At 35.8% G+C, this 18,064-nt stretch overlaps 1 protein-coding gene across 1 annotated transcript in view; it reads right to left on the bottom strand.

The window, feature by feature from the left end:
• The window catches only part of HEPH (hephaestin), a 79,213-nt gene that overhangs the window by 10,513 nt on the left and 50,636 nt on the right, over window positions 1–18,064 (bottom strand). The window contains exon 16 of the mRNA XM_057538239.1: window positions 366–472. Coding sequence (XP_057394222.1) covers window positions 366–472 — 107 coding nt within the window. The remainder of the gene's footprint in view (window positions 1–365; window positions 473–18,064) is intronic.

Below are 18,064 nucleotides of genomic sequence, written 5' to 3'. Positions count from 1 at the left end.
CCATTTTCCAGGAAACAGAGGCAGAATGACTTTCCTAAAGTCACTTCAAAAGCAAGACAGAACAAAATTTGGGCTAGAAACCCAATCTCTTGACAACCAATTCTAGGTTTCTTAAATGATAACATACTGCCTTATATTATCCAAGAAGAAGAAACAAGGAAGAAAATCCTCAGAACTAACATGTGGTGCTACCTATTCCTTTCATCCCTCCTCCTATCTACTAGAATAAGCCCAGCATTTGAGGAATTTCACCTGAACCCTGGACTTTAGTGCTGGGCTTCTTACTACATCTGTTTAATAACTTCTTTTTGCTAGGCAACCTGGCCATTTCTGAGACAACTCCAGGAAGCCAATATTGTCTTTACCTTGATGGGATCCACTGCAGAATAATAGATCCAGGAAACACAAGTAGAATCATTGGGCCCAGGGCCAGATCTCTCTGGGATGTTCCATTGGTAAGTGAGAACCTCACCTAGAAGGGGTAACAGGAGTCTCCAGTTGGACCAGGTCAGAAATTTCTCCCAGTTCCCGGGTATCCCTAAGAGGCTGTGGCAGGTGAGTACCAGGACCTTTAAGATATTTCTCCATCATTTCCATATCAGTCTTCATTTTATTTTTGTGACTTTATTCTTCTCCCTCCTGGGACACCCTCAGCATCTCTTCTACTGTCCCTATCTTTAAATATTCAGGTCCAATACTCTAGTAAGGCAGTTCTGCTACTATTCTCCCTGCTTATCATGACCTTCCTTCTTTGGCTCTGTTTTGGTCTCCTTATCCTGATGCTGCCTTCTAAATGAGCTGTTTCTTCAAGGCTCTGTCTCTAGTCCTCTTCTCCTCTTTTTCCATACTGTCTCCATGGAAGCTTTCAGCCATCTTTCTGATGTCAATTATGATCTGCGTGTATTGATGCCTCAAATACTTAGCCAGACTTTCCTTGTCATTAAGCTCCAATCCAAAATGGGCATAGAGGGAACCTACCTCAACATAATAAAGGCTATATATGACAAATCCACAGCAGGCATCATACTCAATGGTGAAAAACTAAAGCATATCCTCTAAGATCAGGAACGAGACAAGGATGCCCACTCTCACCCACTATTATTCATCATAGTTTTGGAAGTCCTAGCCACGGCAATCAGAGAAGAAAAAAAAAAAATAAAAGGAATACAAATTGGAAAAGAAGAAGTAAAACTGTCACTGTTTGCAGATGACATGATACTATACATAGAGAATCCTAAAGATGCCACCAGAAAACTACTAGAGCTAATCAATAAATTTGGTAAAGTTGCAGGATACAAAATTAATGCACAGAAATCTCTTGCATTCCTATATACTAATGATGAAAAATCTGAAAGAGAAATTAAGGAAACACTCCCATTTACCATTGCAACAAAAAGAATAAAATACCTAGGAATAAACCTACCTAGGGAGACAAAAGACCTGTATGCAGAAAACTATAAGACACTGATGAAAGAAATTAAAGATGATACCAACAGATGGAGAGATATACCATGGATTGGTATATCTTGGATTGGAAGAATCAATATTGTGAAAATGACTATACTACCCAAAGCAATCTACAGATTCAATGCAATCCCTATCAAATTACCAATGGCATATTTTATGGAACTAGAACAATCTTAAAATTTGTATTGAGACACAAAAGACCCCGAATAGCCAAAGCAGTCTTGAAGGAAAAAAACGGAGCTGGAGGAATCAGACTCCCTGACTTTAGACTATTTATTTATTTATTTATTTGTTTGTTTGTTTGTTTGATGGGATTAACAGAAACAAACTACTATATATAAAATAGGTATGCAAAGAGGATATACTGTATAGTACAGGGAATTATAGCAATTATCTTAAAATATCTTATAATGGAGTATAATCTGCAAAAATATTGAATGACGATGCTGTATAAATAAAATTAACATAATATTGTAAATCAAAGATACTGAACATTGGGGGCAGAGTCAAAATGGCAGAATAGGAGCATGTGGAGTTTGCATCTCCTCACAAATACATCAAGAATACATTGGAACAGTTCTCAGAGAGCACCTACCGAACACTAGTGGAGGACCTCGGACACCTAAGGGGACAAAAAAATCCCTGAGCAACCAGGTAGGATGAAAGAAAGAAGGAAAGGGGGAAGAAAAGTGGAAACAGGATGGGACCAGTGCCCCTGAGGGGGAGCTAAAGGAGAGCAGAGATTCCCACACTCAGAAAAGCTCACTTACAGCAAGGGGAACAGTAGTGACAGAGAGGGACTTTCAGGGGATTGGGAGATTGGAGGGGAATGCAGCAACCAGTCTGTGGAAGGCAGGACAGACAAAGTAATACCTATTCATATAGTCTGTGCCACAGCCCTGCACACCCCAGCCTGAGTGGTGTGTAGGAGGGCTGGGTGCTGGAGAGTGGGGTTTGGATAGTGGACCCAGGGAGGAGGTAGCGGTTGGTTGTGAGGAGACAGCCTGAGGAAGCAGGAGGGAAGGGCTCCACAGCCAGAAAGGTTTGCAGAGGAAGCCCAGGCCACCATGGAGGTGAGATGCAATTGTTGAGTGGTGCGTAAAAGGCAGGGCTGCCATTGGAATGCCCTTTCCCACCTGTTGGGCTGGCCTCCTTGGGCAACGTCAGTTGTGCATGTCTGAGCAGGCTCGCCCACCCTGAAAACCAGGGTTCCCCCACCTGCTCAGGCCTTGGCAAGCCTTCTAGGGCCCCATGCCTGAGCCCCACCCCTGCCAAAGCCTCCTCTGGCCACACGGGTCCCGGTGGACCTGAGCACAACTCCTCCAAAACATCCATGGGCCGTGTGGGTCTTGGCAGCCTGCCACCACCCCTGACAAATCTTCCTTTGTCCACACAGGTCCTGGCAGGCTGAGCGCCACCCTTCTCCAAAGCCTCCTCCATCTGTGCCAGCCCCTGCAGCCATGCCCATGGAAGTCTGCACCCCAGCTGGCCTATGCAAGCATGTGTGCTTCAGAAGCAGATGCTGGTGAGAGGAATACAAGCAGAGGTGGGGAATGACACAGCTGGTCCAGAGACCTACCGAGAGGTCTTGGAGAACCTCCTGGGGAGGTGGGGGTTGGCTGTAGCTCACCGTGGGTGCAGGGACATTGAGAGTGGAGGCATCACAGAATTTTCCATTTTTTAATATTTTATATTTTTATCTTTAACTTTATTTTTTAAACTTTTAAAATTATTTTATTTTATTTTATCTTTTTGCTGTTGCTCTATTTTGCTTTGTTGTTGTTTCATTTTTATTTTTTCTAATATATTTTTTATTTTTCTAATTTTATTTTTATTCTTTGTTATTGTCCTGCTCTTTGTTATTTGTTGTCCTTTTTTTCCTGTTGGTTTGTAATTTTGATATTTTTGTTTAGTTTTGTTTTGCTTTGTTTATTATTTTCTTTTGTTTTTATCCTTTTTTTCTAGTTTTGATTTTTTGTGTGTGTGTCATTTTTGTGTGTTTGTCTTTTGTTCACTTAGCTTTTCTTTTAGTTTGTTTTTTGATTTTGTTTTGTTTTGAGTTTTCTGTTTGGGTTAGTTTTGTTTTTATTATTGGTTTTGGTTTTTGGGCTCTCTTGTTCATTTTGGTGTCTTCTTGTTTTTTGCTTTCCTTGGGTTTTTTTTCATTGTTGTTGTCTGTTTGTTGTTTTGTCTTGTTTATTTGGATTCGTTTTTGTTGTCTTTGGTTTTATTTGTCTGTTTGTTTTGTTTTGTTTGTGTGATTGTTACTTCTTATTTTTGTTGGTTTTGTTTTTAATATTTGCCTTGGGCTTTGTTTGTCTGTTTTTTGTTTGTTTGTTTGTTTTTGTCATATTGCACAGCTTGCAGGGTCTTGGTTCCCAGGCCAGGGGTTAGGCCTGAGCTCCTGTGGTGGGAGCACCAAATTCAAACTGCTGGATTATCAGAGAACTACAGGTCCCAGGAAATATTAATCACTGTGAGGTCTCGAAGAAGTCCTCAACTCAGCACCAAGATCTGGCTCCACCCAACTGCCTGCAAGCTCCAGTGCTGGACGCCTCAGGCCAAACAACCAGCAAGAGAGGAAAACAGCTCCACACATCAACAAAAATGAGATGACAGAGAAATATGTTACAGATGAAGAAGCAAGAAAAAAACCTACAAGACCAAATAAATGAAGAGGAAATAGGCAACATACCTGAAAAAGAATTCAGAATAATGATAGTAAAGATGATCCAAAATCTCGGAAATAGAATGGAGGCACAGAACAAGACAAAGATACCCACTCTCACCATTTCTGTTCAGCACAGTATTGGAAGTCCTAGCCACAGAAATCAGGTAAGAAAAAGAAACAAAATGTATCCAAGTTAGAAGAGAAGAGGTAAAATTCTATTTCTAGTTGATATAATACTCTATATAGAGAACTCTATAGTCTCCACACAAAAACTATTAGAACTAATAAAGAAATTCAGCAAAGTTGCATGGTACAAGGTTAATATACAGAAATCTGTTGCATTTCTTTACACGAACAATGAAATATCAGAAAGAGAAAGTAAAAAGTAATCCTGTTTAAAATGGTGTCAAAAAATACCTAGGAATAAACTTAACCAAGGAAGTGAAAGACCTATACACTAAAAACTATAAAACATTGAAAACAGTAATTGGAGAAAATTCAAGGAAATGGAAAGATATCCCATGCTTTCAGATTGGAAGAATTAATATTGTTAAAATGGCCATACTACCCAAAGCAATCTACAGATTTAATGCAATCCCTATCGAAATACCCATGATATTTTTCACAGAACTAGAACAAATAATCTTAAAATTTATATGGAACAAAAAAAGACCCAAAATTGCCAAAACAATCCTAATAAAAAAGAACAAAGCTAGACTTCCAGACTTCAGACAACACTACAAAGCTACAGTAATCAAAACAGCATGGTATTGGCACAAAAACAGACATATGGATCGATGGAACAGAATAGAGAGTCAAGAAATAAACCCACACACCTACAGTCAATTAATCTTTAACAAAGGAATCAAAACTGTACAATGGAAAGAAAGCAGTCTCTTCAACTAGTGGTGTTGGGAAAGCCAGATGGCCACATGTAAATCAATGAAAATAGAACACTTGAACACTCCCTCATACCATATTCAAAAATTACTCAAACTGGTTTAAAGATTTAGATCTAAGACATGAAAGCATAAAACTCCTAGAAGAGAACAGAGGCAAAACATTCTCTGACATAAATCATAGCAATATTTTCTTAGTTCAGTCTCCCAAGGCAAAAGTAATAAAATCAAAACTAAACAAATGGCACCTAATAAAATCTAAAAGCTTTTGCACAGCAAAGGAAAGCATCAATAAAACAATAAGACAACCTGTGGAATGGGAGGAAATATTTGCAAACAATGGAACAAACAAGAGATTAACATCCAAAATATATAAACAGTTCATACAACTCAATATTGAAAAAAGAAAGAACACAATCAAAAAATGGGCAGAAGACCCAAATAGACATTTCTCCAAAGTAGACATACAGATGGCCAACAGTCACATGAAAAGATGCTCAACATCATTAATCATTACTGAAGTGCAAATCAAAATCACAATGAGGTATCACCACACACTGGTCAGAATGGCTACCATCAAAAAGTCTACAAACAACCAATGCTGGAGAGGCTGCAGAGAAAAGAGAACCTTGTACACTGTTGGTGGCAATGTAAATTGGTTCTGCCTCTGTGGAAAACAGTAAAGAGTTTCCTTAGAAAACTAAAAATGGAGCTACAATGTGATGCTGGGCATATATTCAGAAAAGGTGAAAATTCTAATTCAAAAGATATGTTCACCTCAGTGTACATGGTAGCACTATTTATAGTAGCCAAGACATGGAAAACACTAAATTGCCCATCACAGATGATTGGTTTAAGAAGATGTGGTATAGATATACAATGGAATATTACTCAGCCATAAAAAAGAATGAAATATTGTCATTTGGAAAAACATGGATGGACTAGAGAATATTACACTCAGTGAAGTAAAAGTCAGAGAAAGACAAATACTATATGATGTCATTTATATGTGGAATCTAAAATATAATACAAATGAATCTATATACAAAACAGAAATAGACTCACAGATATAGAAAACAAACTTATGGTTACCAAAGGGGAAAGGGAGAGGGGAAGTGATAAATTTGGAGTATGGCATTAACAGATACAAGCTACTGTACATAAAATAGATTAGGAACAAGGGTTTACTGTATAGCACAGGGAAATATATCTATATCTATCTATCTATATATAACTGAATCACTTTGCTGTACAATATTATAAATCAATTATACTTCAATAAAAAAAATCGGAAACAAAAAAAAAAAACTAAAATCACAAGTGAATGTAGGGATATTTTACCAACCTCACAGAAATAAAAAGGATTATAAGAAAACACCAAAACAGTTATATGTCCACAAATTATATAACCTAGATGAAATACAGAAATTCCTAGAAATATACAAATTACCTTTCAATACTATCAGTTTTTGATTTCATGTATGTTGGAGTTCTGTTGTTCAATGTGTGCATATTTAGGACAGTTTTTGTTTTATTTTTGAGAATTGATCTCTTTATTATATTGTAATATCTTTCTTATCCTTGGTAGATTCCTTAGTCTAAAGTGTACTTTCCATGACAGTAGTATTAGCCACGTTAGTGTTTACATGGTACATCTTTGTCCATTCTTTCACTTTTATCCTATTTTTGCCTTTATGTTTACAGTGAATTTCTTTTATATAACATATAGTTGGGTAATCTTCTAAAATCCAGTATCACAATATACATCTGTTTTTGTTGGTGTGTTTATATTGGTTTAAATTTAAAATTATTATTGCTATCATTGAAATAAAATCTATCATATTGGTAGATTTTTTTTTCTATTTTTCTATTTCTTTTTGTTTTTTTCCTTCTTTCTTGCTTTCTTTTGCATTAATTGAGCATTTTATGTGATTCCATTTTTTCTCTATTATTAATTCACTCTACCCCTTTAAAAATGATTTTACTTATTGCTCTAGAATTTACAACATATATTAGAATCTATCTTCAAATAATATTATATTGGTTACTATCTAGCAAGAGATCTTTGCAACTGTATATTCCCAATACACCACTTCCAATCTTTGTGGTATTTTTTGTCATATATTTTATATTTGCATATACAAAAATACACTACATTGATAAAGTTTTCTTTTAGACAGTCTTTTGAGCACTAAAAATGAAAAAAAATAAATTTTATTTTTATCTTTATTTATTCTATTTCCAGCACTCTTTATTTCATTGTATGGTTACCACTTGCTTTCTGGTGCCATGTCAGTTCTTCCTGAAGTACTTTCTTTAAAATTTCTTGTAATATAGATATACTAGCAATGAATTCTTATAGCCTTTTTTTCTGAGAATGTTTTTATTTTTCCTTCTTATTTTCACAGCATATATAATTCTTCATTGACAGTATTTTTATTTCAGCACTTTAAAAATGTTTCGGGCTTCCCTGGTGGCACAGTGGTTGGGAGTCTGCCTGCCAATGCAGGGGACACGGGTTCGAGCCCTGGTCTGGGAAGATCCCACATGCTGCGGAGCGGCTAGGCCCGTGGGCCACAATTACTGAGCCTGCGCGTCTGGAGCCTGTGCTCCGCAACAAGAGAGGCTGCGATGATGAGAGGCCCATGCACCACGATGAGGAGTGGCCCCTGCTTGCCACAACTAGAGAGGGCCCTTGCACAGAAACGAAGACCCAGCACAGCCATAAATAGAAATAAATAAATTTAAAAAAATCATTAAAAATGTTTCGTTACTGCTTTCTTGCTTTTATAGTTTTTGATGAGAAATCTGCCATAAGTTTTATCTTTGTTCCTTTGTATGTAATGTGCTTTGGTTTTATTTTTCTGGCTGTTTTCAAGATTTTCTGTTTGTCTTTGGTTTTAGTAGACTTTACGTGGCATGACTAAGGGTGTTTGCAAGTGTGTGTGTGTGTGCATGTGTGTGCATGTGTGTGTATTTATTTGTTTGTTTTTTGGTAATTATCCCTGTTGGTCTTCTCAGAGCTTCTTGATTCTGTAGTTCTGTGTCTATTGTTGATTTTGGAAAAGTTTCCGCTATTATTTCTTTAAATCTTTTGCTTGTCCTATCTCTCTTTCTTCTCTTATGATTTCAATTTCATTTATGTTAGAGTGTCTGATATTATCACGCAGATCTTACATGCTTCATTCTGTTTCTTTTTCCTCTTTTTTGTCTCCTAGTATTTCAGTTTTGGTAATTTTTATTGACCTATCTTCAAGGTCAGTAGTCATTTTCTCAGTTGTGTGAAGTCTACTGAAGAGAACATTGAAAAGCCTCTCTCTCTCTATTTTTCATTTCTAGCATTTTCATTTGATTCTCTCTTATAGTTTTTAATTTCTCCACTGAAATTATCATCTCATTTTGCATGTTTGTCACCTTTTCCATTAAGGCCTTTAACATATTAATTGTAGTTATTTTAAAATTCCTGTCAGGCAGTTTCAACGTCTATGTTATACCTGAATTTGGTTTGTTGTTTTCTTTGCTTCTTAGAAGTATGGGCTGTGGAGGAACAGGAATCTGGTGTTCCCTAATCTGCAAATTTTGCTATCCTCCAGATGCTTTTTTTAAGTGAAAAGAATCTAGAAGTCAAAGGCTAAACTGTATGATTCAATTTTTACGACATTGTACAACAGAAAACCATAGGGATGTAGAACATAAGGAAAGTGGTTGACAAAAGTGGTGGGATTGGGGGAAAGGCTTGACTACAAAGAGGCAGCCTGAAGAAGTTTTTTGGGGGTAATGGAACTGTTCTGTATCTCAGTTATGGTGGTGAATACACAAGTGCATGCATTTTCAAAATCCATGAAATGCTACAGTATGAGTGAATTTTACTAAATATAAAGTTATTTTTAATTAAAAAAAATTCTAGACCAGAAGTATTAGTCCTTCCCTCTGTTAGAACCATGGGTCTTGACTAGGCCATGATCTGTGTGGTCAGGTCTTAAACTCTGCTGGGTAACATATTTTTCTTTGGCTGGGAGCCATGCGAGTCATCAGATGATGAAGTACAACACATGTATGGCTGAACAATTAAAATATCTGGGGCCCCTAAAATATTTACATTTGAAATGATTGTCACTTATACACAGAATTCTGCTCCAAGTATGGACAAGATCCTTAGTTATTTAAAAACATGGATTAATGGCCCTCATCTACAATCATGATTGCTGAATTCTGAAAGTCAGGATTTTGGTTCATCATGGAAATTTGATAAATGCCTTGATTTCCATTTTAAGCTTTTTAAAAGAGTCTGATTTCAATTTAATTTTACTGTAAAATACATTCATTAATGTATAATATATACTTCCTTGAGAAAGGCTAAAAAAATTCTTATAGCAGGAACACAGATCACGTCAGTCACTGTTGAAGAAGCAATTTTTTCCCTGAGCTACTGAAGCTTTTTAATGCTGATGGGAGTGACAGTGAAGGATACAGAAGTAGCCTAAGAGTTGAACATTGGCCAAAAGAAAATGGATTGTCCAAAAGAATTCTCAACAACCAGATTGCTTATATCTGCTGTTGGAAAGCTGCTTGCAAACATCTGGCTATTAAAGCAGACAAAAAGCAACCCTCTTTACCAGAGAGTAAAGAAGTCTCATCATCACAGGGTTCTCAGGAGGCAGTCTAAGACACAATGTAGGAATATTCTGAACACATTTCCTTTCAGGAAAACACCAAATCTAAAGCTTCTTATGGGAAAATTTCCTCTGAAAAAGACCCGAAAACTAGCTGAGTGATTCCTTCACATTGGCAAATGAGAAAAGGATCACATCGAGGCAATAAGAGAGACTGAGACATGGTCTTACCATAAATCCCACCGCAGCTCAACAATCCAGAATTAGGAGGGAACTCACACAACCAAAGCTTCTCCCTGAGGAGCAAAGTGTTCATACCTCATATCAGCGCCCCCCCTTTAATACCTGAACCTGAAATATGAAGCTGTAAAATATATGGCTTTTTAAACCAATGGGGCTCATGTTCATGAGATCCAAAGGGATGTAGTTAACTAAGAAATACCTTCTAAATGGCTCACATGCAGACTCACTCACCCCACGGCCCAGCACAGAGGTAACCATTTGAAAAACACTCAGACTTTATGTCAAAGCAATTCATTGCTAATCTTAAAGCACTGACCTGAGGAGCAGGGGCATGTTTGGATAATCTCCATGGATGAAGATACTGGTGGACACCATTTTCACACTCTCCCTTTACAATGCTAAAGCTGACAAGAGCTATTTTTTCTCAATGGGCGCCATCTTTACCCACCAATTGGTGGGCACCATATCTGTGCTCTCTCTCTCTCTCTCTCTGCCTTGATAAAGCTGGCAGGCACTAAGTCTTTTTTCCTTCAGTAAGCGCCACCTTCACTGTTGCCCTCTGCTACTGTCCAGAATACCAGTATCTCCCAGAGGGAAGCTTTTATACATGTCTGGTGCCCCAGTTTTTATATCTGGTGCCCTGGTTTATGTGGCTGCAGCCCAGGAGATTCCCCTTAAATGCCTGGCTCTGGTGGCCAGGGGGGCTTGTGTTCCTGGGTCACATGGGACTGTAGCAATTGGAGAGACAGTTCCTAGAAGGCTACCATCCCTGGGGTACTGCACACACAGCAGACTGAAACAAACCCCCAGTCTTTCCTTGAAAGAGGCCTATTTGTTTGTCCTGGAGTTTTGGCTTTGTGGTGGGGGGGAGGGCTGTCTTCAGGTAAGATAAAGAGTTTTCCAGACAAGCAAAAATCTTAAGAAGTTCATCAGTATTAAACAAGAAAGCTAGTATGGTGGATAAAAGACAAAAGTAGTTAAAATAACAATAACTACAATGATTAGTTAAAGGATATACAAAATAAAAAGATATAAAATGTGACATCAAAAACATACAATTTGGGGGGAAAGAGTAAAAATGTAGAGTTTGAGAATGCATTCAAACATAAGTTGTTATCAACTTAAAATAGATGGTTATAAATAGAGGTTGTTATATGTGTCTTAATAACTACAAAGGAAGACTTATAGTAAATACACAAAAGATAATGAGAAAAGAATCCAAGCATATCACTAAAGAAAGTCGCCAAACCACAAAAGTGAGCATGAGAAGAAACAGAGGAACTACAAAACAGCCAGAAAATAATTAACAAAATGGCAATAAGTACATGATAAACATAGGTTTATCATGAACATAGATGCAAAAATCCTCAACAAAATATTAGCAAACTGACATCAACAATACATTAAAAGGATCATACTCCATGATAAAGTGAGATTTATTCCAGGGATGCAAGAATGGTTCAGTATCCACAAATCAATCAACATAATTATACACCACATTAACACAATGAAAGATAAAAATCATATAATCATCTCAATAAATGCAGAAAAAGCGTTTGCAAAATTCAACATCCATTCCTGATAAAAATGCTCAACAAACTGAGAAGAGATGGAATATACGTCAACATAATAAAGGCCATATATGACAAGCCCACATATAACATCATATTCAATGGTGAAAAGCTGAAAGTTTTTCCTTTATGATCAGGAACAAAACAAGGATGCCCACTCTCACAATTTTTTTTTAACATAGCATTGGAAGTCCTACCCAGGGCAATTAGGCAAGAGGAAAAAATAAAAGGTAATCAAATTAGAAAGGAAAAAGTAAAACGGTCACTATTTGAGGATGACATGATCTTATATATAGAATACTCTAAAGACTCCACCAAAAAACTTTTAGAACTAATAAACAAACTCAGTAAAGTTGCAGGATACAAAATCAACATACAGAAATTCGTTGTGTTTCCATACACTAATAATAAACTGTCAGAAAGAAAAATTAATAAAATAATTCCCAGTTATAATTCCATCAATAAGAATAAAATACTTAGGAATAAAATTAACCAAGGAGGTGAATGACCTGAAAAATAAAAACTATAAGACAGTGAGGAAAGAAATTGAAGAATACACAAATAAATGGAAAGATATTCACGGATTGGGAAGAATTAATATTGTTATAAAGTTCATACTACCCAAAGCAATATGCAGATTTAATGCAATTGCTATCAAAATTTCAATGGCATTTTTCACAGAAATAGAACAATTCTAAAATTTGTTCAGAACCACAAAAGAAACTGAATAGCCAAAGCAATCTTAAGAAAGAAAAACAAAGCTGGAGGCATCATGCTCCCTGGTTTCAAATTATATTACACAACTACAGTAATCAAAACATTATGGTACTGGCATAAAAACAGATACATAGATCAATGAAATAGAATAGACAGCCCAGAAATAAACCCACACCTATATGGGCAATTGATCTACAACAAAGGAGACAAGAATATACAATGGGGAAAAGATAGCCTCTTCAATAAATGATGTTGGGAGAATTGGACAGCTACATGTAAAATAATCTAACTAAACTACTTTTCACACCATATACAAAAATAAACTCAAAATGGATATAGACTTAAATGTAAGACCTGAAATCGTAAAAATCCTAGAAGAAAACATAGGCACTACACTCTTTGATGTTGGTCTTAACAACATTTTTTGGATCTGTTTTGTCAGGCAAAAACAACAACAAAAATATAAGCAAATGGGACTACATAAAACTAAAAAGCTTTTGAATAAAAATACATTTTTTTCAAAGAAACGAAAAGGCCACCTACTGAGTAGGAGAATATATTTTCAAACAGTATATCCAATAAGGGGTTAATATACAACATATACAAAGAACTCATACAACTCAACCTTCAGAAAAATGTACAACCTGATTAAAAAATGGGCAGAGGATCTGAATAGATATTTTTCCAAAGAAGACGTCAAAATGGCCAACAGGTACATGAAAAGATGCTCAACATCATTAGTTATTAGGGAAATGCAAATCAAAACCATGATAGCAACTCATATCCATTAGAATGGCTATTATCAAAAAGGCAAGAAATAACAAGTGTTGGCAAGGATGTGGGAAAAAGGGAACCCTTGTGCATTGTTGATGGGAATGTAAATTGGTGCAGCCACTATGGAAAATAGTATGGCAGTTCCTCAAAAAATTAAAAATAGAACTACCATATGATCAAGCAATTCCACTTCTGGGTGTTTATCCAAAGAAAACAAACCCCTAATTCAAAAAGATATATGCACTCCCACGTTTATTTCAGCATTATTTACCATATCCAAGACATGGGAACAACCTGAGTGTCCTTCAGTGGATAAAGTTGATGTGATATATACATGTGTGTATACACACACACACACACACACATACACACACACAAAATGAAATTCTATTCAGCCATAAAAAAATGAAATCCTTCCATCTGTGACAAAATGAATGGACCTTTAGGGCATTATGCTAAGTGAAATAAGTCAGAAAATGTCCAATACCATATGGTCTCACTTATATGTTAAATTAGAAAAAAACAAACAAACAAAAAATAAACAACAAAAAACCCAAGGTCATAGATACAGAGAGCAGATTGGTGGTTGCCAGAGGCATGGGTTAGGAGTTGGGCAAAATGGGTAAAGGCAGTCAAAAGGTACAAACTTCCAGTTGTAAAATAAATGTCACGGGGATGCAATGTAAAACATGGTGACTATAGTTTATAATACTGTATTGCATATTTGAAAGTTGTTATGAGAGTAGACGTTCAAAGTTCTCATCACAAGAAAAAAAATTGTAAGTATGCATGGTGACAGATGTTAACTACACTTATTACAGTGATCATTTCATAATGTATACAATTATTGAATTATTATATTGTACATCTGAAACTAATATAATATCAAATGACAATTATACTTCAATAAAAAAGAAGCCTCATCATACAAGTCCAAGATTGCTGTTGTCATTACCGTAGATGAACAGTGTCTCTGGGAAATCTGTTGTCTGGGGCTTCAAAACAGACTTGAGGTTCTGTAATGCAGTGATGGGTATATTTCAGGAGCCTGGTGAAGCAGACCTGATGGTTGTTTTTTTTCTCAAAATCCTAACTTGTGTGCATCTTCAATAAGAAGTCTCTATCATATCCAGATATATCCAGTTGACCAATCTGTTACAGAGTTTTACTGAAGACAGTTTTTATGATGTCTTGTGATCAACTGTGCAAAGTGTTCCAGTTTTAACTTGTGATATTTTTGTAGTGAATTGTTTATAATATGTTGTAGCTGTACTTAACTCAGCCCATCTTTCACTTAGGATATTTGTTTACAGACATAATTATGTGAGCACTGTTGATTTGGAGTTGACCACCTGTTAATATGTGGAAGAGATAGATGATAGTTCTTGATTCTTGTGATGAATGTCTCTATATGTTAATGATTTGTTGGTGAGCACTTAAGGTACTAGAATTGATATACATGTACTATAGCATGCTTCTGAAATACAATTTCTTATTTAATCTAGATGTTTAACAACACTATTAGAACATAAGCTTTTCCAAGGGTGTAATTTTTCCATGTATAATTTACAGTATTTTTAAAAAATAAATATGATGTCTATAGAATGTGTTATGTGCATTTATAACAACTATTTATATATTATGATGTCAGTATTTTTAAATTACATGTTTTACATAGATATGTGGGAAAACATTTTTAAGGTGGGTGTACGGTTACAACTCTAACTACATGATACTTGTTTTTATAGTAGTAAAATATTATGCTGCATTATTACTTGCATAATCCTCATTTCACCACAAGTTAACCAACACTCTAACTGATAATAGAGACACTAAACTAGGATTTAATAAAGATTTTAGGTTAAAATACAAGTTGTTCATGCCAGTATTCTGAAGTAGTAAGTACAGTTTTTCAACAGTGGTGTGATTGGCCTCATAATTGGGTTGGGTTTTTTCCTCTCTACTAAGAAGAAATTTATTGAATACAGGAAAATGTGTATGCCATGTGGGAGTATGTATTGTAAAGCCTTTAAATTTCCTTGGGGAAGAGGGGGAGGTGTACAAATTCCAAGCTTATCAGAACCTATACCATTTAAGATGCTTTGGGGATTAGGGCATGTCTGGTATAACCATCTTGGAAAAATCACTTTACAGAGGTAGGCTTCAAAGTGGTTTTAAAATGATCCTTCTGTTAAAGGTTTTAGTCATTTACATTGAGTAAAATTTAAATAAATGTGTTTATCATCTTCCTCCAAAAAAGATCCATAGCAAAAAGTGAGAAAAGTTAGTTGCATCCCCCTTGAGATTAGGAAAAAGCTAAGGGTTACCACCACTATCACTAATATTAGAGATCCTGGCAAACACATATGTCAAAAAGGAAATAATAAGTAGAAGGACAAAACACTCGGTTTTTGCAGAATCAACAAACTACAGAATTAATAAGGAAATTCAGGAAGCCTACCAGATAAAAGATTAAATTATAAAAATCAATCGCATTTAACTACATTAGCAATAATCAATTAGAAATATAATTTAAAATTAGCAACAAAAGCAATAAGACATCCACAGATTAACTTACTTAGGCATATGTAAAACCTTAATGGGGAAATTTTCATAACACTATGAAAAAAGTGTTATGTGTCTTCACAAAGAAGACTATCTGAATAAATGGAAAGTTATTCCAACAAGTGAATAATATAAAAATGCCAATTTTCTCTAAAGTAATCTATAAATTCAACACAATGCAAATCAAAATCGTAGTTGGATTTTGTTGATGAACTTGATAAACTTACTCTAAAATTTATATGAAAAAATAACACATACCTCAGTCAATCCTGAACAAAGGAGGCCTATCCTCCAAATATTAAGACAAATTTCAAACTTATAATAATAAAAATAGCATGATATTGTTGCAATAACATAATAACATACAAATATAACAAAATAAAAACTTGGAGTCAGATCTATTTATTTAAAGAAAGTAAACACTGAATGTCCATCAACAGAGGAATGGATAAAGAAGATGTGGTACCTATATACAATGGAATATTACTCAGCCATAGAAAGGAATGAAATTGGGCCATTTGTAGAGACGTGGATGGACCTAGAGAGTGTCATACAGAGTGAAGTAAGTCAGAAAGAGGAAAGCAAATATCATATAATAATATGTGATATATGCTTGCATATATGTGGAATCTAGAAAAATGGTATAGATGATCTTATTTGCAAAGCAGAAATAGAGACACAGACATAGAGAACAAATGTATGGATACCAAGGGGGAAAGAGGTGGGGTGGGAGGAATTGGGAGACTGGGACTGACACATATACATTATTGATATTATGTGTAAAAAAGACAACTGATGGGAACATACTATATAGCACAGGGAACTCTATCTAATGCACTGTAGGAACCTAAATGGGAAGGAAGGCTAAAAGGGAGGGGATATCTGTATGTGTATGGCTGATTCATTTTGTTGTGCAGTGCAGGCTAACACAACATTATAAAGCAAACATACTCCAATAAAAATTCACAAAAAAGAAAGTAAACTATAAAGGTGGCAAAAACAAGTAAAATGGGGAAGAGCTGAATTGTTTAAGACATGGTATTGAGAAAACTTGTTCACTATATGGAGAAAAAAATTAAATGGATCCCTAGCTAATGGCACATAGAAAGGTAGATTCTGGCATTATTAAAGATCTGAATGTGACAAAATTATAAATAGAAGATAATATAGCCCAATATCTTTGTGACCAGAGGTGGAAAGGACTTTATAAACAAAACTAAAAAAGCACAAATCATGAGGCCAAAATTTGATTACAAATTATGTTCTGTTCAACAAACAACACCATGAACAAAATGAACAGATGAATGACAAATTGGGAAAGGATACCTGCAATGTATAAAACAGGCAAGGGACTAATAACTAAAATATAGAAACTCTTGAAAATCAAAAAGAAAAATCTATCTAGAAACCCCAATCTATCTTGAAACCCCAGAATCAGAACACTTCTCACTCCTTTCACTGTATTTGGCTGGCCTGAGCTGCCATCATTTCATACCTGGATTAATCTAATTATCTCAGTCACTCTTTATTGTCTAACTCACTCCCTAAGTGATCTCATGCATATTGTATCTTTAAATATCATCTACATGCTGATGACTCTTAAATTTCTATCTCGAGTTCACACCTCTTCTCTAATTTGGCTACATGTGTAGCCAAATACCTACTTGATATTTCCACATCTTAAACTTTATTTCAAATTTCTCCATTTCATTAAATGACAACTATTTCCATTGGTCCAGACCAAAACCTTGAAATCATCTTTTTCTGCTCTTTCCCCCTCCCATCTCACATCTAGACCATCAAAATATCTCATTGGATCTACCTTAAAAACCCATCCTAAATATGACCACTGCTCATCACTTCCAAGCTACCGTCACCTCATCATCTCTAAACAGAATTACTGCATTGTTTCCTAGATCATCTCCCTAATTCCTCCCTTGCCTACTTATAATCTCTCCTCAACACAGCAATCGGATTGATCGTGTTAAAATGTAAGTCAGATCACGTCACTCCTCTGCTTAAAATCTTCCAATGGCCTCCCAATCTACTCAAACTTCCTATTATGGCCTGTAAGACCCAACATAATCTGCTTCCTGCTCTTCTTCCACTTTTAACTTTCTGACCTTTTCACCTACCCTTCTCCCTGTGGCCTACTCAATTCCAGAATACTAGCAGTCTTGCTCTTCTTGATCAGACCGAATACACTCTTGCTTCAGGGTCTGTACCCTTGCTGTTCCTTTTTCTTGGAATTTTCTCCCCTTCCTTGAATACTCTTCTCATAGTTGCCTCCCTAGCTCCTTATATCCATCAGGTCTCAAATTAAATGTCACTGCCTCAGGAAGATTTATACACCTCTCCCTCTACCCTGTCACATTATCTTCTTCTGCTTCCTTCATAGAACTTACCTAATTTTGTAAATATGTATGTATCTATTGGTTTCTTGCTTATTACCTGCTTTCTCCCCTAGACTGTAAAATTTATGAGGGCAGAGGTCACATCGGTTTTACTAACCAATTTGCACTGCAATATTTATTAGTGACCCCT

The sequence above is a fragment of the Balaenoptera acutorostrata genome, chromosome X (assembly GCF_949987535.1).
Source record: "Balaenoptera acutorostrata chromosome X, mBalAcu1.1, whole genome shotgun sequence".
NCBI lineage: Eukaryota > Metazoa > Chordata > Mammalia > Artiodactyla > Balaenopteridae > Balaenoptera > Balaenoptera acutorostrata.
This window is presented reverse-complemented; position numbering and strand designations above follow the sequence as displayed.